This window comes from Ambystoma mexicanum, chromosome 2q (assembly GCF_040938575.1).
Source record: "Ambystoma mexicanum isolate Mex_15411 chromosome 2q, UKY_AmexF1_1, whole genome shotgun sequence".
NCBI lineage: Eukaryota > Metazoa > Chordata > Amphibia > Caudata > Ambystomatidae > Ambystoma > Ambystoma mexicanum.
In genome coordinates this window covers 406391859-406414907 of record NC_090924.1, presented here as the reverse complement: position 1 = coordinate 406414907, position 23049 = coordinate 406391859, and the positions used below count along the sequence as shown (strand labels likewise).

General features: G+C 51.5%; 1 protein-coding gene across 3 annotated transcripts in view; it reads left to right on the top strand.

Moving 5' to 3' along the window:
- ARAF (A-Raf proto-oncogene, serine/threonine kinase) overlaps positions 1 to 23049 on the top strand; it is a 1000066-nt gene that overhangs the window by 643736 nt on the left and 333281 nt on the right. For all 3 annotated transcript variants that reach the window (XM_069647431.1, XM_069647429.1, XM_069647432.1), the window contains exon 11: positions 12309 to 12485. In XM_069647431.1, the coding sequence (XP_069503532.1) occupies positions 12309 to 12485 (177 nt within the window). The remainder of the gene's footprint in view (positions 1 to 12308; positions 12486 to 23049) is intronic.

Genomic DNA, 23049 nt, shown 5'->3' with positions numbered 1-23049 from the left:
CAGGTCCCACCCACATGGTGCACCCACAACATACAGTCACTGGGAAGGCTCCAGCCAGTCTGGCCTGGACTTCACAACAACACCATATATGGAACTTCCACCCAACAGCCAGTCAGGGGGAAGGGACAGAGTCAGGGCTTCCCAGGACTTTGGGAAAATAAGGTAACAGGCAATAGAAAGCAAGAGGCCACAGGGGCCATCTTGTTTCCTATCAGGAATCAACTGATTCCCATGGCAGGGGCTGGGTATCCCAAAATGGAGAATACTCAGGGCACCTGTCAAATTCAGCATGGGGCTGCCACCAGCCCATACCCTGCCCTGTGGGCCACACACAGGTGCCCAAAAACATACACTAGGGGCACAGGGTTGCACCCCCACCCATGGGTGCCATAGGGGTATCCTATGGGTCTGTTCACCAAACCAAAAACAGGAAGAGCTGCACTGCCAGGAGTCCCACATGGACTCCTGGGCAGAAAATAATACAGAACACAAATGAGAAAGAACTATAGAACAAGGATAGGGAGGCCATGTCCCTCCAATGCATTTCCAGCATCACTTCTATATCAGACAACACCAAAGAATACTACAAGGACATTGCACTTGTGAATGGACAGGAGACCCCTGCCATTAGAGACACTGGGGCCAGCATTACTGTTATGTTATGTTATGCTATATACACTTTACTGTAGTAGATGAAACTTTTTCCAAACACGAGGATGTTGCTAAGGCACCCAAAGGTCCCACTAAGCTTGGTGGAGGCCCACTCCAGATAGTTTCTATACTACCATCCCTCATCCAGTGCAACATTGTGACTGTAAGAATACCTGTCAGTGTACAAAGTGATGTGCCTGGGAGTGTCCTGTTGGGGTATGACTTAGACTCTTGGAGTTGTATCAAGCCCCCTCAGGCCTCCCAGTAAAAGGAAGCAGGCACAAACTAGATTGGCCAGAGAGGCAACTTTAGATGACTCTGTGGGAAGTTACAGAGGCACCTATAGCTTCCAGCCCACAGGAAGGACACCCTTCTACTTCTAGGACAAAGAAGGAGACAAAGGGTAAACCCAAGGTCTCAGGAAGGAAGAAAGTTGCCACCCCTGTGCACAAAACCAGGACATCCCCGAGAGGACAGTCCAAGGTCACACTTGTGACCCCTCCACCAGCTGAGGCTGACTGTGAGGAACAACCAAGGAATGGTGAATCAGTTACTGGTGAAACAGAACTCGAAGAAGCCCTTCTCTATGTTGGCAAGCTGGATCCTAAAGACCATCCTGAGCTGCAGACTTTGCTTGCAGAAGGTGGACCCGCTAGGGCAGATTTCAGCAGAGGTCAAAGAGTGTCCTGCTCTTGAAGGAATTCGCCAACTGGCAGCTCCCCAGCTGGATGGGCAAGAGCCAGGGAAGCACAGGCTGTACTGGGAGGATGACCTCCTTTACAGTGAGCCTATTGAGTCTACCCTAGGGGACTACAGAAGACTTGTAGTGCCTCAGGTGGTGAGACCCCATTTTCTTCAGTTAGCCTATGAGATTCCTTTAGCTGGTCACCTACGTTTTAAGAAGACCAAGGAAAGGATTTCACTGTATTTCTACCGGACCAAAATGGGGTCTGATGTAGATATATTCTGTAGAAGCTGTCACACTCGTCAGACTTCTGGCAAGAATGGAGCCAAGAACGTGGCACCCTTGGTGCCCCTCCCAGTGGTGGGAGTTCCTTTTGAGACGGTAGGGATTGACATTGTTAGTACTCTAGAGCCTCCCACATCTTCAGACAATCGATTTATATTGGTTGTGGTAGACCATGCTACCAGGTATCCTGAAACCATACCTATGAGGACTGTTACTGCTCAGGCAGTGGCTAAGACCCTCCTTGGTATCTTTATCAGGGTAGGTTTTCCTGAGTAGGTTATCTCAGACAGGGGACCGATTTTATGCCCCACTAGATGCAAGCCATGCGGAAAAACCAAGGTGTAACCTACACGTTCTCAACCGCCTACCATCCACAAACCAGTGGGTTGGTGGAGAGGTCTAATAGAACGATGAAGAGCATGATAGGTGCTTTAGAAGAACCCCTTTATAAGAAAGTGGGACCTTCTACTGCCATGCCTTCTCTTTGCTTATAGAGAGGTCCTTCGGGAAGGGGTTGGTTTCAGCCCCTTTGAGCTCCTCTATGGTCATCCGGTTAGAGGTCCATTGGCCCTAATCAAGGAAGGGTTGGAGAGTGCTCCTTTCAGTCAAGCCAGTGAGAGTCACTGACTATGTGTTAAGTCTCTGAAGGAGAATGACACACATGATGGCATAAACGTCTGATAAATTGAAAGCAGGTCAGGCTCTGTTTAAACATTAGCATGACCAGAAGGCCAACATGGTTGTTTACTCAAGACCAGCTAGTTCTAGTTATGTTACCTACAAGGCTGAGGGCCTTATAGGACAAATGGATTGGAACCTTGAAGGCTGTGGGCAAACTTGGAGAGGTCAATTATTTAGTGGACTTGTGCAATCCCAAGGGGGCGCCTAGGGTCTTTCACATTAACAGCCTAAAGGCATATGTATCCAGACCAGAACTGGGAGCTTTGCTCTTAGCCTCTGATCAAGAGGAGGAGGAGAGTGAACCTCTACCTGACCTTCTCAGGGGACAGCCTTTAGAGGGATAAATAGGGGTTAATAGGAGGAATACAACGTTCTGTTAAATCAGTTTGCCTCCCTGTTTGATCCCTTGGGGCCAGCGTGATATCCTCACTGTCAAAAGCATGGGTTAAAGAATGTCAGACCATGTAAGAACCCACATAATGGAAGTGGACAAGAAGATGCTTGATCTTGGGTTAATAGAGCCCTCTAAAAGTCGTTGGGCTAATCCAGTTGTGCTAGCACCAAAGGCAGAATCCAAGGAGTTGAGATTATGTGTGGACTATAGAGCTCTTAATGCAGTCACCACGACTGATGCCCATCCTTTACCCAGGACAGATGAGCTAGTGGACAAACTTGGTTCAGCCAAGTTCCTCAGTACGTTTCACCTAACATCAGACTATTGGCAAATAGCTCTGACAGACCATGCCAAGGAGAAAACTGCATTTTCCACCCCAGGAGGCCTCTACCAGTTTATGTTTATGCCTTCTGGACTATAAAATGCACCTTCTACATTCCAAAGTATAGTAAATCATGTTCTTAATGGGATGGAGGACTTCTGCATGGCCTACTTGGAGGACATTGCAGTGTTCAGCCCCACTTGGGAAAGCATCTTAACCGCCTGGGATATATATTACAGGCTCTTGAGCAGGCCCATCTGACCATAAAGCCAAGCAAATGTCAGATTGGTCAGAGCAAAGTGGTCTACCTCGGACATGTGGTAGGAGGAGGTGAAATAAGGCTGTTGTCTAGCAAAGGACAAGCTGTTCAAGACTGGGCCACCCCTACAACTCAAACCAGATGAGAGCCTTTTTACGTCTCAAAGGTTACTATAGGAACTTCATTGAGAACTATGGGTCCATAGCTTCTCCCTTGAATGTGATCTCCTCACCCACATTCCCCAAGGAGGTCAGGTGGAATGAGGAGTGCACAAATGCATTTGAAGGACTTAAGTAAGCCCTTTGTCAAGCTCCAGTCTTGAGAGCTCCTGACTAAAAAACAATCCTTTATTGTACAGACTGATGCTTCAAATGCAGGAATAGGTGTAGTTCTGAGTCAGCTGAATGAGAAAGACAGGGAACACCCTATCTGCTTCATCAGTAGGAAACTGAAGGACTGTGAAACAAGGTGTGCAACAATTTAACGTGAATGTTTTGCCATTGTGTGGTCTTTGAAGAAGTTTAGACCATACTTGTATAAATGTCCTTTTTTGTAATTCAAACAGACCACCAACCCTTGAGATGGTTAATACAAATGAAGGGATAGAATCCTAAATTATTAAGATGGTCAATCAGCCTTCAGTGGTTTGATCTCACCATAGAACACAGGTCAGGGTGTAATCACCAAAATGCTGATGCTCTCTCCAGAAAGTATGAACGACTGGAGTACAGAGATTCATCCAGGAGTGGATTAAAACCTCCTGTCCCTGAGTCTGGGGTGGGGGGGGCGAGTGTAGGGAGAATTCTCCAAAATGTGCTAATTACCTTCTACCTTCGAGACCCCCAGGACTTTTGCTGGACTTTAGGACTTTTAATTTCTTAATTAAAAACTTTTTCCCACTCTCTCATGTATTTTTTCATTGATTTGAACACTGTTCCTTTTCACTTTAGAGTCTGACAAACTCCATAGCCGTCATCTTTTAACATTGTGTCTCATAGCACCTTCAGTGCAGTGACACCAAGAAGTCTTCCAGATTTCCCAAATGTTTAAATACCTTCTCCTGGTTAAACTACTGTTTCCAAGAGCAGTGAAGTGAAATTGACTTTTCTTAAATTGTAATTTTCTAGACCCAGGACACACTAGCGTACAATAGGTTACTTAGTATCCCCTTTGTCTAGTTTCTCATATAACATTTTTGTTACCCTTTCTGTAATTAATGGCTGGTGGCAGTGGTTTACTTTTTCTACCATTGTGTGTTTCTACCGTGAGCTGCAATTGCAGCTGCGGTGAAACACCCATGGGTGACCATTTTGTCAAAATGGCCGGTCTTTTTTCGCCATTTCTTGTTGGAAAGGTACTTCTTGAGATTTACTCTGCGCGCAAAACGAGGTGTGGTCCCTTTGTTTGTTTTGTCTTTGGTGGGTTTCACTGCCGAAGCCTTCCTCTGGCTCCAGCATGTCTGGCAGGGCAGGAAGTGAGGGAGGTGCCCGAAACTCCCTGTGCTTAATCCCCTTTGTTACAGGAATGCACCCAAAGAGAGCGGCCCACGTAGCTGTCCTTGGAGGACAGCCACCCTGCTGTGTGAGTGACGGCTAGGCTGCGGATGAATGGGAGAAACCTGCATAAAAGGCGAGGCTTTTGGCTTGGAAGGCAGAGTCGACCACTGGACAAAGGAATCCGAAGAAGAACTTGGAGGAGACGCCTGCTGCAACTCCTGGACCGTTGGTTTGCCCAGTGAAGCCCTGCTGCATTGCTGAAGCCCCAAATTCGCCTCAACAGAGAAGCCCTTCAACAGACGACTTCTCCCTTTGGGTTGGTGGGACCAATCAACCCCAAAGCGAACTCATCCGGACATCCTCTTAGAGCTGGCTGTACTTCCATTGCTGCTGCAGGAACTGGTTGCCAGGGAGAGGAACACCAGATCGAGTGCATCGTTTTAAAGTCGGACCTGAGCTCCAGGAAGTCCCTCCGTACTCCCATGAAGCAGGACTGACCAAGCCTGAGCCACTTCAACAGAGTGCTGGATCCCAGATGCGAGGATAGTCCATAAAGGTATCCGAGAACCACAGTGGTGCTATTTGCGAGAGCCGCGAGAAGCTGAAACCACGAAGTGCAGCTGATCTGAAGTTTGCTCATTGCTGCCGCTGACCTTCAATTCGTAGTGCAGGAGTCGCCAGACGTCCTCCCTCTTGTCCCCACGACTGAGGCTCAGAACCACAGAATCTGCAGACCTGCAACTGGAACAGAATCCAGCCGGAACCAATTCCTTCAAACCAAAGGTACTGTAAAACTAAGGGTTTGCTTACCTCTTGTTGTGTACCCCTGCTTGCTCTCAGTTGAGACTTGACTTGGTTGCTTTTGACGAGTTGCTTGCAGATTTGCCCCTCACAAGCCTCCCAGCTTGTGGCCCTACCGTGATTTCATTTTCTACAACAATGTCTAAAACATTTTGCAAGACGTTTGACCTACCTTCAAGATTTGCTTCAGCCCACCTAGAGTTTTGCTCAACTAACATTGGCTGTCATGGCTCCCTGAAAGACTCTTCTTACCTCTGACTTTGTGTTTCAACACTCCCTCTCAACAAACGTCCCAAATTAGATAACTTGTGTAGCTGGGAAAGGGTTAATTTATTTTGCATTCGAGGGTTCAAAAAGTACTTACCTGCTGAAAGAATATTTGTTAACCATTGTTTTATTCCTTCATCTTTTCCTTTTGACCCTAATGTCAGTATTGCTCTAGATGTGCCAGTGATAAATAACTAGGACACTGTGGACATTGATATTAGTCACCTCGGGGTGTAGGAAGAGTCTGTGTGCCATCCCAAATGGGTATTTACTGATTTATTGAAACTGAGTGTGTGTAGTTTTGAAGTATATTATTGTTACATATTTTGCTCCCTTCTAGAGAAGGCTGATTCAACTGACTGTTAAATTAATAAATAACTGTTTAATCAAGAAACTTTGAGGGTAAGTGTTTATTTGGATACTTGTCACTGTGAATCTCTGTGTAATAACCCTACAGCTCACATTGACCCCTCCTGAGATAAGCCTGGCTGCTCAGTCACCCTACCAACTTGTGTTATCAATAGTTAACCCAACCTTTGGGATAAGCATGTATAAGGGGACAATGCTAGTGCATTCTCCCACAGGGTACTGCATACAATCTTGCCTAACACCTTCTCTTTTTATTCTCATCTGACTCCAACTTTTCCATAGGTTTGAGTTCCAGTTCTTTTAGCATTAGCCCCTCTTTCCTCAAATCCAATATAGCTTCGGCATCGGTAGTTGCAATACACGATTGAGAAGCATTCTCTTCAGAATTGACTAGTGCTTTCTGTGGTTTTAAAAACTACAGGACACTTACTGCTGCAAGGCTGTGCATGGGCCACTTGCTAGTGGTGTAGATGATGATGGGGCAGGCACCATCATCTACACCACTAGCAACAAGATGAGATCTACCAGTTTCTCCAGCATGGGGTCTGGCATGGATTCAAATGCTCATGAATATTCCCCGTCGTCAGGCTGGGAATCCTCGGTAAAGAAAAAAACAGTATCAGTTTCGTTTCTGATCTGTCTTTCGTAGAAGTAACCAATCACTGATCTCTGCGTCATACTGACCACAGCCAATGACTGCCCTCTACCTAAGCCCCGCCTCTGGCAGCCATCTTCAGATTTTTACCGCACGTTCAAGTGTTGGGATCCTCGTGCTATTGCTCTCGAGCGTTAGTGCTATTTTTTCACGTTTTTTTCTCAAAAACTTCGATTTTTCGGTCAAAAAGAGCCTCAAGCTCCACCGGTTCTTGGACATGCCGTTCGATGGAAACAACCTGTTTGGGAAAACAGTGGACGATTCCCTTCAAGCCATCAAAGCAGACACGGAGACGGCCCAGGCTCTTGGGTTTCTCCAGCAACGGCGGCGGCCCTTTCGGCGCGGCGGAGGGAAACAGGGTGCCTCCAAAGGTTCCGGCGGCGGATTTTCCACCTACCGTCAAGCGGCCCGTTCGTCGTCGCAGGAAGCTTACAGGGGACGAGGCAAGTCAGGCGGACCCCGTCGTCGTCGCAAAGGAGGTCAAGGCGGCAAAGCCTCGTCGAAGCAGGACTGAACCGGCCGTGGGGTCGGGCCCCCACCGAAGCACCCCGGTGGGAGGCCGGCTGGCGAGCTTCGTCAGCGTGTGGGAGTCCATCTCCACCGACCGTTGGGTGCTGGACGCCCTAGCCCAGGGTCACGCGCTCGAGTTTCAAAAAAGGTGCCCGCGCGTCCCCCCTGTGGCCAGGAAAGAACATCATGTCCCTCAACTTCTCTTGGAGGTAAAGGCGATGCTCAGGAAGGGTGCCATCAAGCTCGTCCCAAAGAGGCTTCGGGGCTCCGGAGTTTACTCAAGATACTTCCTCGTGAAGAAGAAGACGGGAGGATGGCGTCCCATCCTGGACCTACGACGACTGAACAAATTCATCAAGGCACAGAAGTTCCGGATGGTCACCCTCCAACACGTCCTGAGTCAGCTGGAGGAGGACGATTTCCTGTCGTCGTTGGATTTGGAGGATGCCTACTTCCATATTCCCATCCTAAAGGGACACCGAAAGTTTCTCAGGTTCGTGGTCCAAGGGCGTCACTATCAGTTCAGAGCCCTTCCCTTCGGACTAAGGTCGGCATCCAGGGTGTTCACCAAGTGCCTTGCACCGGTGGCGGCGCAGCTGCGCCGAGAGGGGATCCACGTCTACCCCTACCTGGACGACTGGCTCATCCGAGCCAAGACGAGGGAGCTCGCCGTGGAGCACACGGCAAGGACCGTCCAACTTCTCACGGACCTGGGATTCTCCATAAACTACGCCAAGTCCCACCTGGTGCCCGCGCAAGACGCACTGTTTCTGGGGGCAAAGCTCGACACAGTGTCGCTTTTGGCCTCTCCGTCGGAGGAAAGGACGAGGGCCATTCTGGGCAAGGTGCAGCGGTGCTGGTTGCGGACGCGGCCAGAGTGAGGTCCATCAAGTCCCTCCTCGGAATGATGTCTTCTTGCATTTACCTCATCCCCCTGTGCAGGCTCCGGATGCGCCCGTTGCAGGAGTTCCTGGACGCGCGCTGGATCCAGACGACGGGCAGCTTCGAGGAGAGGATCACACTCGACGAGAGTTTCCGACGAGCGATCCGGTGGTGGGGCACCCGCGCACATCTGACGGCGGGCATGGACTTCCAGACCCCCGGCCACCAGAAGACAGTGACCACGGATGCCTCCCTGGAAGGGTGGGGAGCGCACACCGAAAATCTGCACGCGAGAGGCCTTTGGCTCCCGACGGAGAAGTCCCTCCATATCAACGTCCTGGAGCTCCGTGCAGTGTTTTGGGCCCTCAGGTCCTTCCTTCCGTCCCTCAAGGGCAAGGTGGTGAGGATCTTCACCGACAACACCACCACCATGTTCTACATCAGGAAACAGGGCGGAACCAGGTCCCCAGCCCTGTCCAGGGAGGCGCAGGATCTGTGGTATTGGGCCGTCGCCCAAAGGATGTTTCTGGTGCTGTTTCATCTGGCAGGGATAAAAAACACCATCGCCGACTCACTCAGCAGGGAGCTGCGCTCGTGCCATGAGTGGGAACTACTACAGGATCTAGTGGACCGCCTCTTCCGACGGTGGGGCACACCCCAGATCGATCTGTTCGCAACGGCGACGAACTTCAAGTGCCGGAGGTTCGCCAGCAGGTTTCCCCAGCTGAGGAGCATGGGCGATGCTTTCTTGTTCCCCTGGGAGGGCCTGTTTCTATACGCGTTCCCTCCATTGCCATTGCTGATCCGGCTCATCAACCAGCTCAAGAGGTCACGGTGCAGGATGATCCTCGTCGCACCTGTGTGGCCGAGGCAGATATGGTTCCCGGACCTTCTGGACTTGTCAGCGTCCCCGTCAATCAAGCTGCCAGTGGACGCGGATCTGCTCTCCAGGGAAGGAGGCGCCATCCTCCATCACGACCCGAAGTCGCTGAACTTGCAGGCCTGGCTCCTGCAGCGTTAGAGTTTGGAGGATACGACATACCGGCCGACTGCACAGAGGTTCTTGCAAAGGCCAGGGCGTCCTCAACTCTTAAATGCTACGGACACAAATGGAAGAGGTTCTCTGTCTGGTGCCACGCACAGAAGATTAACCCTCTGCGGATTACGGCTCCCCAAGTACTGCCGTACCTACTGACGCTGGCCAAAGCTGAACTGGCGCACGCGTCCATCAAGATTCATCTTGCTGCGATCTCCCGATACACCAGAACCACGGGGCGGACGTCCTTGTGGTCTCATCGTCTGGTGAAAGAGTTCATGAAGGGACTGTTCAGATCGTTCCCGCCGGTGAAGGCTCCGGCCCCGGCGTGGGAGCTCAACGTGGTGCTGACCAAGCTCATGGGACCTCGGTTCGAGCCTCTGCACTCGGCTCCGTTGAAGTTCTTGTCGTGGAAAACAGCGTTTCTTGTGGCCATCACCTCCGCACGACGGGTGGGAGAGATCCAGGCCCTTTCCTGCAAGGCCCCGTACTTGACTTTTCACGACACGAGGGTAGTGCTCAGGACGCACCCCTCCTTCATGCCCAAGGTGCCGTCGGACTTCCACCTCAACAAACCCTTGGTGTTGCCTGTTTTCTTCCCGTCGCCTTCGTCGCCGGCTGAAAGGACTTTGCACTCGCTGGATGTGGCTAGAGCGCTGAAGTTCTACGTGGGCCGCACAAAGGGTTTTCGGAAGACGTCACAACTCTTTGTGAACTTTGGACCTGTCAATCAGGGGAAGGCTCTCTCGAAGGCTTCCATTTCCAGATGGCTCTCCGGCTGTATCATGTACTGTCATCGGTTGGCAAACCGACCCCTGCCTGGCCGTCCGAGAGCCCATTCCACCAGAGCGATCGCAGTTACCACGGCGTTCCTATCTGGTGTGCCCTTGCTGGACATCTGCAGGGCTGCTACGTGGAGGTCGACGCAAACCTTCACGAAATTCTACCTCGTCGATCGGGATTCCAGGGAGGAGTCCAGGGTTGGCCAAGCAGTGCTGCGCAACCTGTTCGCCTAAGGTGAGCCTGGTGAGGAGGTAAGATTTGCTTAATGTTGAGTTTGATGTGATGCTTAATGTTGAGCCTTTGCCACCTCCCGTGGTTGTGCATGTGTGTACTGCTATGTATTCTTTATTCATGAGCATGTGAATCCATGCCAGACCCCATGCTGGAGAAGGAACAAGTTACTTACCTGTAACTGTTGTTCTCCAGCATGGGTCTGGCATGGATTCACATGCGAACCCTCCCGCTTACCCCTCTGCTACTCTTCACTTGGTCATACTGCCACTTCACGTGCTACCAAATCTGAAGATGGCTGCCAGAGGCGGGGCTTAGGTAGAGGGCAGTCATTGACTGTGGTCAGTATGACGCAGAGATCAGTGATTGGCTACTACTACGAAAGACTAATACTGGTTTTTTCTTTACCGAGGATTCCCAGCCTGACGACGGGGAATATTCATGAGCATGTGAATCCATGCCAGACCCATGCTGGAGAACAACAGTTACAGGTAAGTAACTTGATCCTTCTGCACTAAGTTACTTTTGTTAACAAAGGTAGGCAAATCCTTCTCAAAACCCTTTTCAAATAATCAACTTTCTGCATAACAAGAGACTAGTGCATGTAATATTGTGTGTTTCCATACTGCAATATAGGTTATATAACTTCAGGCCTAAATCTTTTAAAGCTTAGTTTGTTGTACCAAGGACTATGGGATCACTCCAGTGAGTGTCAAAGACCTTATGCCACCACTGAGCAACAATTTGTGAAGGTGAATTTCCAAAATTAACTCTGGGGGTGGAGTCTGGAAGTAGTGAGCTTCTCAGCCAGGTATACTGGTGTTTCGTGGTTGTGACTGCTTTGGGGGTGATGCAGGCTGTTTCGAACATGATTCATGCTTGAAAGGTTAGCCGTTACAGGTCCTTGGGGATGGGGTGTTGTGATGACATTTTGTTAGTTCTGTGCTGAGGCTTGTTGCAGGTTGGTGGACAGCTTTCAGGGGGGGGCAAGATGGCTTCTTGGACTGCTGCTTAAAGAGCCTTTCTTGCCACTGTCCAGATTGGCGAGGACTAGGGCTTGGGCAACTGTTCTAAAACCTGGAGCGGGATTAAAGGCGAAACAACCTGGTATCATGCTGTTTTGGTGGTCATGTCAGTTTGTGTTTTTAATGAGACCGCACAATCGATGGTAACAGAGAGATTTTGCACTGGGTGAGAGTGCCTTGCTTTCTGAAGTTGTAGGGTTTGCCTGTTGACACCTGCACACCCGGACCAGAACTGTTGTATCCCTGCATGGTGATGTCACAGCTCCTCTATGCAAATTGATGAGTCGACCAGGTGACTAGATCTCTTCAGTGGGGTTCTCGCATCCATCTGTAGATCTTGTTTGGGATCCTTTTCTCTGCAGGGCCGCAGGTGCAGACCTACTACTTAACTCTATTAACTTGCATTGGACCATTGGTTTCTTTTGGGCCATTGTGTCCTATTGTGGTTGCTAGCTTTAAAGGGGCAGTCATTCTTTGCATCACTCCAAATACATTGTAGATCCTGTGTGGTCTAGTGTGTGTGTGTGTATGGAAGTCATTTACTTTAGATAAATAAGATATTTTGACTAATATATTATGTGGACGTATATTTTCTCACCTTCTAAACAATTTACCTTGACTGAACAGCTATACTCGTGGATATTCAGAGTAATGGCAAGATAGGCTGATATAGCTGGGCCCTAAAGAAATCTCCCTAAAAGTGAAGATTTAGATATTACTTTCATGACATGACCTGTATGGACAGTGGTCTAAACCAGGGTGCTCTTTCCTTTTTTCGCTGGTTCCTTAGCCTGTTTGGAAAAATGCTCCTGAGTTATCTACAGTAGCGGGACGGGACCTAGTGGACAGATCTTAATGGAGCTCCAGCAGATGATTAATCCTGTGATCCTCTGTCTAGTCCAACATACAGTTATATCTGTCATGCATATTGTGCTAATTTGCTTGAAGTAACTCTTCCTCTCTTGTTTTTTGGCAGGAAGACACGCCACGTGAACATCTTGCTGTTCATGGGATTCATGACAAAACCCACCTTTGCCATCATCACGCAATGGTGCGAGGGTAGCAGTCTGTACCACCACCTGCATGTGAACGAAACGCGTTTTGACATGTTCCAGCTAATTGATGTTGCCCGTCAAACTGCTCAGGGAATGGAGTGAGTACAGCCCCTAAGCCCCTCTGCCTAAGATTGTTAGTTACAAATGGCTAAGACCTGATCATTGTGTTTTAAAAGGGGGTAAGTGGTTGGGGGCGTTTCCGGTTGCCTGACAGCAGCCAGTGAGGTGACCTGCCTCTTTTTATCGAAATGACTCAGTGGGGGAAGCCTTAGCCCTCATCTCCTAACCTGCCATACCACTCAATCTCTACTCTACCACCTGCATCTCTACAGCAGGTTTTCTTGGATTTAGGTGAAATTTTCCCTTACCTATTTCACAACCAGTCCAATTTCGTCATCTCTAAAAAATGTACATTAAAGCAGCAAAATATATATTTCTCAATTTTTTCATCAGCATTTTCTTTATTTTTCTATCTATATGTGTTTGTAGAAAACACCATCTATATGCCATTGCATACAATAGAGCACGTTGGTAGGTGGAAAAGTACATAAGAGACCCAAGTGTATGAAAAGTCAATAGAAAAACTGGAAACGTTTTAATAGATCTTACGTCGCTCACCGAAAGCTGTGCCTTCTCCATTTGACTGTTCAGGAGGACTTTTTTCTTTTTGCTGTTTTGTAGCCAAATTTGATCAGAATGCCCACATATTTGCTGGCTTTTTCTGTGTTCCTGGATTCTTTTTGACTAAGTGAAGTTATTTTTCAACCTCAAGTCCCATTGTTACTCATCAGTTTGAACAGCATTGACTAGCCCATTTGGCTGACAGTGCAGTTAATGTAGTCCTCTACTTGTCTTTGCTCTGCGTGGGTTTTCTAACTTATGCAGTGTATCCAAGATAGCCTGGTCTGTGAATTTTTGTTTTATAGTGCACTGCTGTGCACCTTTGTTTTACAGCAAGGGTACCTTGTTTGACTGCGTAGTAGCCAACATGCCTATATTGTTTTTTGTTTTTTTTAACAATTATCTTTTAAACTAATGGCTTTGTCCCCGGTTTGGCAGCAGGAAAGGCCATATATGGTCATCTCATTTCACTGCACCTGTGCAGAGCCAACAAAGGAGAGCTATAGGAATGGAAACTGTTTTTGGAAAGGTAAAGGTTTCAGATACCCTAACCCTCATTAATTCATTCATTCAGTGCAGTCATAAATGGTGTTGAGCTGGGCATCATAGATTGGATGGCAACTAAAAAAATGAAAGCTACACACATTGCGATGGCTGGGGTGTGGTATCTGGAGCTAATGTGCAGCCGTTTGGTAGTCAACCACTGGCGTTCAATCTGAATCATCCTTAGTCTGAAGCCTTCATTGCTGCATCCAGACTCAAAAAGGTGAAGCTCTGCCTCTCTTGACTAGAGAAAAATGTGTTGAGGTGATTATCTTCCCTGACTCGACCTCTCCCTTGAACCGACTGGCACAGTCCACTCACTGTCTTGCACTTGTTTTAGCACACTACTGAATCGTGTGGAACCAATACTTAGTGGTCTGCACATCCAGAAAGGGGACACCTTCCTTGCCTGGACATATAGCTACCTTTTAATTATTTTGCTCCTTTGCTGTATGACTTCTTCGTGGGACATTCATCCTCATGGCTCTCCTATTGCTCTTAGCTGCTGGGCAGTGTGGCGGCTGGAGCCTAGGCCCTTTGTTCCTCTTGAGTTGCCAGCTGACCCTTGTGTTGGTCAACATAAGTCTGTTGCACTAATGCTGCATCTGCCGTGCTCCTTCATCTTAGTGGGTTGCTGAAAAGAGGCAGTCATTCATCAGGATGCCTGAGGTCGTGGTCCTCTCATCTTCTGGTAGCATGAGGTTGAATGCGGAGGCCAGAATCAACATCTTGCTGGATCCCTCCCCTTATGCGATTATCTCCCTTCCTTAGACAAAGCCTTACTGCTCAGTCACATTTACCAGTGAAGGTTTTGATCTGGTGCTAAGTGAAAAAAGCAATTACTAATAATCAATTTCTAAAAAAAGAACGATTTAGGGGTACCGATCAGAGCGGTCTTTCTAAATCAAACTGTCAGCCCTTGTGACACACACGAGTGCGAGCAGAGGCTGATAGGCACATCAGGACCCAGGTGACTGTGTAAGTGATATTGTGTGTGTGTAAAAGCAATATTTGTGAAGGGAGGGGCAGGGGATAGATATAACTGGTTGTGTGTGTATGTGCGTGTGTCTGAATGTGGTGGGGGATTCAGTGGGTATGCTTGGGGCGAAAGGAGCCATTGAGGGAGGTAGGGGATAAGAAGGAAAAGGTAGCTGTGGGTGAAACCCCCGAATTGTAGCTATTTCGGCTTCTTGTTTGAAGGCCACTCAAATCAACTGAAATAAATCTGTCTTTTTTTCTGTGCTGCCTTCAAAAAGCAGAAATTTAACATAGAACCTTTGATCTAGTTCAGTGGAATCCCTGCATGTCCACTGTAGGTTGGTCTCCAAACCCACACTAGTAGAAAAAATATAACAATCACCCTCATACTTTTTCCTTGAAATGGCTGAGGGATGTGGAGTGGGGTTTCACATTTGGTAACAGTATGCCACCTTTGTGCCACCTTTCTACATTGCTGATCAAAATTTTCGGTAAGGAAACCCCTGGTGTGGTTCTGTCTTTGTTAACCATTAAAAAGAATAAATATTGAGGGGGCGCTCAAGACCCTGAAGATGGCGGCTCTCTGGTGAAGCTCTGCATTGGGAAGTTTGGTCTTGCTGGCGGTGGGCCGCTGTGCAGCCTTGTGGTGCTGAAAACGTTGCTCCTAACATTGAGCTACCAGCTGTGCGGTGGCTGCAGAGATCCCGGACTGTTTAGCCTCTCCAGGACCAAGATACTTGTTGCAGTGTTGAGAGCTGCGTTTGCCTTCAGTGAGAGACCCCGGGAGCCGCGAGGGTGCACCTTTGGTGCATGTCCTGTGAGTCGGGAGGGCAGCAGGGACTGGACCATCATGACTCCCTACCGTGTCGAGCATTCCTAGGACCCATGATGAGGGTCGGAGCCCTTGCCATTGGGCACACTCATCGCTGCTACTGGGTGCAGTGCTGCCCAGCAGGATGGCACAGAGCCTGGGCCTGGCGAAGCAGAGAGGCTGCCACCAGGGGAGAGGGGCCGCATGCAGCTTGGCTGAGCAGGTGATTACATGCATTGAGTGAATTCAGCGCCGGAGTGAAATGTAGCGGAAAGCGGCTTGGAGCCCGCACTTTGGTCACAACGCGGATAAAACAAATTCTCCAGCAATGGGGTCTGGCATGGATTCACATGCTCATGAATATTCCCCGTCGTCAGGCTGGAAATACTTGGTAAAAGAAAAAACAGTTTCACTTTCACTTACACACTGTATTTCTCCTCTAAACCAATCACTGAGCTCTGGGTCATACTGCCCCAGCCAATGACTGCCCTCTCCCTAAACCCCTCCCATCTTCAGATTTTTACTGCACGTTCAGGTGTTGGGAGTCCTTGTGTTTTGCTCTGTGAGTTAATCTACGTTTTTCACTCTTTTTCGGTAAAAAGTTTGATGTTTTGTCAAACAGAGCCTGTGTGCTCTCTCTCTACATCGGCTGACAAGCGGGGATCCATTTGTCAGAGAATTTCAATGCCCCTCAAGGGCAAAAATCATCGAATTTTTATTGAAGAATTCAGAAGTCCGCACTCGGGACCATTGAAGACCAGTTCCTTTTTACGCACACTCCAGAGTAAAGGCAGCCCACTAGGGAAAGAGGCCAGGGGATAGCTTTGCAAGGATAACAAGGATTATTCGTACAGAATACAAGTATCAGCAAAGGACTCTGCTGCTCGAGAGCGCTCTGACCAGTATAATTACAAACAATGGTTTATAAACTCAAAATACGTCACACCATATAGTACAATTCGGGGCCACTGATTGGAGACGCCATACACATGGACTTGCTCCATAGGGGATGCCAAGGGGAATTGGCTGGCTCTTCCCCGTCTGTCTGGATCCATGTGGGTCAGCTGGGTTCATCCTCACGGTGAAGGTCGTAGCACACATAAAATACATTGTTCCTATCTAAACTAAACAAGCTAAGACTCAATATTCACTCATTGTGGTAGCAATTGGGTGGGATGGGAAATGATACCAGGGAGAAGGGAGGATAAAATAGTTGTGCTGACCCACACATTCAGGACTTCATTGATACCGCAGTTCCCGCACTCAAGGTCTCCCCCCTTGGGTTTGACTTTTAATGCATCCCTCCTGGTACTTTGTGTTATAAGGGAAGTGTGTTGTTGCCAAGTAGAAATACAGTCGCACATGCTTATATCTTTGGTGGACACTTTATCGGGGTTAGGACCTGGGGGTCTCTTGCTTATCAAGAATTCAAAGCTCTGGCGATCGAGTTAGTGGTGTGAGGCCGGCTCTGGCCTGGCTGGTTGAGGGTTAGAGGCCTAATGGCAGTATAGTGGAGATGAATGGACGCAGCGTGGAGCCTGGTGTTTTCTCACGCTCTTGCAGGGCACATTCTTTTAGAAGATACTAAATATTCGCAACACTGGCGGGACGAAGGGAAATTGACTTCTGTGGGAACAGGGCTTGTACGTAGTCAGTGTGTTTGCACAGAAACTAGTACTTGTGGACCAGGTACGTAAACAACGTGGGCCTGCAGTTCTATCCCTTCTAGGCCTAAATACAAAATGGAGTCGCGGACTAGTTTTTCTAGTGTCAGGCATCTACTTCTAAGCTCTGCATGGCCTCTACATGTTGCCCAGTAATGCGAATTTCTCCCCCTTGTATGTTATATCACCTCATATGGGGTTCGACTTATTGGGAACTTCGACAGGATCATGTGGACCACCTCTTCCTGAAGTGGGGTAGACCCCAGATCAATCTGTTTGCGACATCGATGAATTCCAAATGTCCCAAATTCGCAAGCAGGTTCCACCAGCTGAAGAGCATGGGGGATGTGTTTTCCTTCCTGTCTGAAAGCCTGTTCCTGTTGTTCCTGTAGGCGTTCCGTCTGTTGCCTCTCCTGCTGTGAGTCATCAGTCATGCCAGCATGGCCGAAGTGGATTTGATACCCGGATCTTCTCAGCCTGTCAACATCACGCCCGGTCAAGCTGCCAGTGGTTGCGGATCTGCTCGCCAGGGAAGGAGGCGAAATCCTACTTCTCCAGCATGGGGTCTGGCATGGATTCACATGCTCATGAATTCCCCGTCGTCAGGCTGGGAATCCTCGGTAAAGAAAAAACCAGTATCAGTTTCGTTTCTGATCTGTCTTTCGTAGTAATAACCAATCACTGGTCTCTGCGTCATACTGACCACAGCCAATGACTGCCCTCTACCTAAGCACCGCCTCTGGCAGCCATCTTCAGATTTTTACCGCACGTTCATGTGTTGGGATCCTCGTGCTATTGCTCTCGAGCGTTAGTGTTATTTTTCGCGCTTTTTCACAAAAAACTTCGATTCTTTCGGTCAAAAGAGCCTCAAGCTCCACCGATCCTACATCCGATCAACGGGGACCCGTGTCGGATTCGTCTGTGCCCCTCAAGGGTGAAGATTTCGTCGAGCTACACTTCGGAGGACTCCAGAAGCTTCTCAGGCCCGGTCTCGGAGATGGCCCAGGAGAAGGGAAGCTCGACGCCCGGAAAGCTGTTCAGGGTCTGCCCTGGATGCCAGCTGCAGAACGTCTTTAAGGAGGACGAACACTCTTTCTGCCTTTACTGCCTTCATGAGGACAAGACGCACGTGGAGAAGGACTGTGCGTTTTGCGGCAACATGTCGGAACGGACCATGAAGGACCGCCATCAACGTCTCGCCAACTGGCTGGAGGGTAAGAGCCCGTCTGGCGAGAAGAAGAAGAAATCCGAGCGGTCTTCTAAGACCTTTGAGGGCGCCCCGGCGACGGGGGCCCAACATAAGGCTAAGCACCGCTAGTCCGCTGGCACCGGGAGCGCCGAACGGTCGGGCTCTACGGGCGCCAGGCAGGGCGCACCCTCCCCGGCACCATCAACCACGAGCCAACGCTCTGGGTCGGGTAAGAGGAAGGCCGAGCACCCGGCGAAGCTCCTGGAGAGGCCCCGGTCGAGCTCTAAGGCAGAGGAGGAGCGTGGCAGTGCCCCCTCCCTCAAGGATAAGGCGGTTAGCGCACCTAAGGTGGTGAAGGCCTTGATCCATCCGACCAAGCCCTCTATCGAAACGGTCGCGGCGGCCCTGGCTCAGCCTGTGGAGGCTGCACCAGTGGTGGCGACCTCGGGGCCCAGAATCTCCCTGCCTCCTCGGAGGGAGTCTTCTTTTGTGCCCATCGATAGGACCCCCGTGAAACCCTCCGTGGGGAAGAAGAAGGGGGGGCAGGGCGTCGTCGTAGATTCGGCCTCAACCTCAGAAGAGGAGCTGATCGAGGTCTTAAGCCACGGCCTAGGCGTGGAAGAAGGCCAGCCCGTCGGAATGGACCCCGACCCAGGTGACGACGACGACATCGTCGAGGATACCGACGGGGCCCCTGCTCGCCCGTCGGATTCCCCTCTGCCAGCGCCGCAAGACAACTCGGCGGCCATTTTGTTGGCCATACAGTCCTTATGCTCCGAGATAAGGACGAGGCTACCGTTACCAACGGAGGAACCTCTCCCGTCGGGGGATCCAGAACCGGGACCTTCTGGTGTTCCCCCTACCAAGAAAAGAAGGATCCATCCACCACCTCCTTTTCAACCGTCGCGCCCCGTCCAGCCCTCCTCCCCGTCCACCCGAGGGGATGATACGGGGACTGACACGGCAGCGACGGGTACGGACGACGAGGCATACGACGAGGATATTCCGTCGTCGCCTCCCACCAGGGCTTCTCCGCCCGACGAGATCGGATCTTTCCACTCCATGATCTCCAGGGCTTCCGAGCTTTTCCAACTCTGCCCTGAGGAGAAGAAAAAGGAAGGCTTCCTTTATCAGCGGCGCGAGGCCAAGAGGAAGACGGTCCTCGCAGTGCCTCTGTTGGACGACATTTGGGATGAGGGCCTTTCCCTCCTCAAGAACCCTTCCACGACGCCAGCTAGAAGAGACCGGTACGAGAAAAAGTACCGGGTCCCGGACACGGCCCCCCTATGCCTCCGGGCGCAGCCTACCCCGGATTCCGTCGTCTCCGCGGCAGCCAGGAAGAAAGCGGGGGGGGTGCGGCCTCCACATCGACTTCCCCGCCGGACGGCGAGGGAAAGAAATTGGATGCTATGGGACGTAGAGTCATCTCGTCGGCAGCGACGACGATTAAAGCGGCCAACGCCTTGGCTATCGTGGCTCGCTACGACAGGGAGCTCTGGTACAAGATAGCTCCCCTGCTGGATTTTCTGCCGGACGACAAGAGGGCGGAGGCCCTGGAGATCCTGCAGGAAGGTGAGGTGGCCTCGGACCACGCCATCACCGTGGCGACGGACATCGCCGACACTGGGTTCCGCCAGCTGGGCAACGGCGTTTGCCTTCGACGTCGTGGATGGCTCAAAGCTACGGACTTCCGGCAGGACGTCCAGACCAGAGTCCTGGACATGCCCTTCGACGGGAACAACCTGTTTGGGAAGACAGTGGACGATTCCCTTCAGGCCATCAAGGCGGATACTGAGACGGCCCGGGCCCTTGGAGTTCTGCAGCAACGACGGACGCCCTTTCGGAGCAGCGGAGGCAAGGGCGCCTCCAAAGGTTCCGGCGGCGGTTTCACTTCCTACCGTCAAGCGGCCCGCTCGTCGTCGCAAGAGGCCTACAGAGGACGAGGCAAGTCTAGCGGACCCCGCCGTCGTCGCCAAGGAGGTCAAGGCGGCAAGGCCGCGTCCAAGCAGGATTGAACCGGCCGTGGGGTCGGGCCCCCACCGAAGCACCCCGGTGGGAGGCCGGCTGGCGGGCTTCGTCAGCGTGTGGGAGTCCATCTCCACCGACCGTTGGGTGCTCGACGCCCTGGCCCGGGGCCACGCGCTCGAGTTTCAAAGAAGGTGCCCGCGCGTCCCCCCCCGTGGCCAGGAAAGAACTTCACGTCCCTCAACTTCTCCTGGAGGTAAAGGCGATGCTCAGGAAGGGCGCCATCGAACTCGTCCCAAAGAGGCTTCGGGGCTCCGGAGTCTACTCGAGATACTTCCTCGTGAAGAAGAAGACGGGAGGATGGCGCCCCATCCTAGACCTGCGACGTCTGAACAAGTTCATCAAGGCGCAGAAGTTCCGGATGGTCACCCTCCAGCACGTCCTGGGTCAGCTGGAGGAAGGAGACTTCCTATCGTCGTTGGATTTGGAGGATGCCTACTTCCACATTCCCATCCTAAAGGGGCACCGAAAATTCCTCAGGTTCGTGGTCCAAGGGCGTCATTACCAGTTCAAAGCCCTTCCCTTCGGACTACGGTCGGCACCCAGGGTATTCACCAAGTGCCTCGCACCGGTGGCGGCGCAGCTGCGCCGCGAGGGGATTCACGTCTACCCCTACCTGGACGACTGGCTCATCCGCGCCAAGACGAGGGAGCTCGCCGTGGTCCACACGGCAAGGACCGTCCAACTCCTCACGGACCTGGGATTCTCCGTGAACTACGCCAAATCCCACCTGGTGCCCGCGCAAGTCGCACTGTTTCTGGGAGCGAGGCTCGACACAGTGTCCCTTCTGGCCTCCCCGTCGGAGGAGAGGACCAGGACCATCTTGGGCAAGGTGCAACGGATGTTGGTGGCCGACGCGGCCAAAGTGAGGTCCATCAAGTCCCTCCTCGGGATGATGTCTTCCTGCATCTACCTCATTCCCATGTGCAGGCTCCGGATGCGCCCGTTGCAAGAATTCCTGGATGCGCGCTGGATCCAGACGACGGGCAGCTTCGAGGAAAGGATCAAGCTCGACGAGAGCTTCCGACGAGCGATACGGTGGTGGGGCACCCGCGCGCATCTGACGGCGGGCATGGACTTCCAGACCCCAGCCCACCAGGAGACTGTGACCACGGATGCCTCCCTGGAAGGGTGGGGAGCGCACACCGAAAATCTGCACGCAAGGGGACTCTGGCTCCCGACGGAGAAGTCCCTGCATATCAACGTCCTGGAGCTCCGTGCAGTGTTTTGGGCCCTCAGGTCCTTCCTTCCGTCCCTCAAGGGCAAGGTGGTGAGGATCTTCACCGACAACACCACCACCATGTTTTACATCAGGAAACAGGGCGGAACCAGGTCCCCAGCGCTGTCCAATGAGGCGCAGGACCTGTGGCATTGGGCCGTCGCCCAAGGGATTTTTCTGGTGCCGTTTCATCTGGCAGGGATAAAAAACACCATCGCCGACTCACTCAGCAGGGAGCTGCGCTCGTGCCACGAGTGGGAACTACGGCAGGATCTGGTGGATCGCCTCTTCCGACAGTGGGGCACACCCCAGATCGACCTGTTCGCGACGGCGACGAACACCAAGTGCCGGAGGTTCGTCAGCAGGTTTCCCCAGACGAGGAGCATGGGCGATGCTTTCTCGTTCCCCTGGGAGGGCCTGTTCCTCTACGCGTTCCCTCCCTTGCCTCTGCTAATCCGGCTCGTCAACCAGCTCAAGAGGTCACGGTGCAGGATGATCCTCGTCGCACCTGCGTGGCCGAGGCAGATATGGTTCCCGGACTTGCTGGACTTGTCAGCGTCCCCGCCGATCAAGCTGCCGGCGGACGCGGATCTACTCTCCAGGGAAGGAGGCGCCATCCTCCACCACGACCCGAAGTCGCTGAACTTGCAGGCCTGGCTCCTGCAGCGCTAGAGTTTGGAGGATACGACATACCGGCCGATTGCAGAGAGGTTCTTGCAAAGGCCAGGGCGTCCTCGACTCTTAAATGCTACGGACACAAATGGAAGAGGTTCTCTGTCTGGTGCCACGCACAGAAGATTAACCCTCTACGGATTACGGCTCCCCAAGTACTGCCGTACCTGCTGACGCTGGCCAAAGCTGGTCTGGCACACGCGTCCATCAAGATTCATCTTGCTGCGATCTCCCGATACACCAGAACCACGGGGCGGACGTCCTTGTGGTCTCATCGTCTGGTGAAAGAGTTCATGAAGGGACTGTTCAGATCGTTCCCGCCGGTGAAGGCTCCGGCCCCGGCGTGGGAGCTCAACGTGGTGCTGACCAAGCTCATGGGACCTCCGTTCGAGCCTCTGCACTCGGCCCCGTTGAAGTTTCTATCGTGGAAAACAGCTTTTCTTGTGGCCATCACCTCCGCACGACGAGTGGGAGAGATCCAGGCCCTTTCCTGCAAGGCCCCGTACTTGACTTTCCACGACACGAGGGTAGTGCTCAGGACGCACCCCTCCTTCATGCCCAAGGTACCGTCGGACTTCCATCTCAACGAACCCTTGGTGTTACCTGTGTTCTTCCCGTCGCCTTCGTCGCCGGCTGAGAGGACTTTGCACTCGCTGGATGTAGCTAGAGCGCTGAAGTTCTACGTGGACCGCACGAAGGGTTTTCGGAAGACGTCACAACTCTTTGTGAACTTTGGACCTGTCAATCAGGGGAAGGCTCTCTCGAAGGCTTCCATCTCCAGATGGCTCTCCGGCTGTATCATGTGCTGTCACCGGTTGGCAAACCGACCGCTGCCTGGCCGTCCGAGAGCCCATTCCACCAGAGCGATCGCAGCTACCACGGCGTTCCTATCTGGTGTGCCCCTGCTGGACATATGCAGGGCTGCTACGTGGAGGTCGAC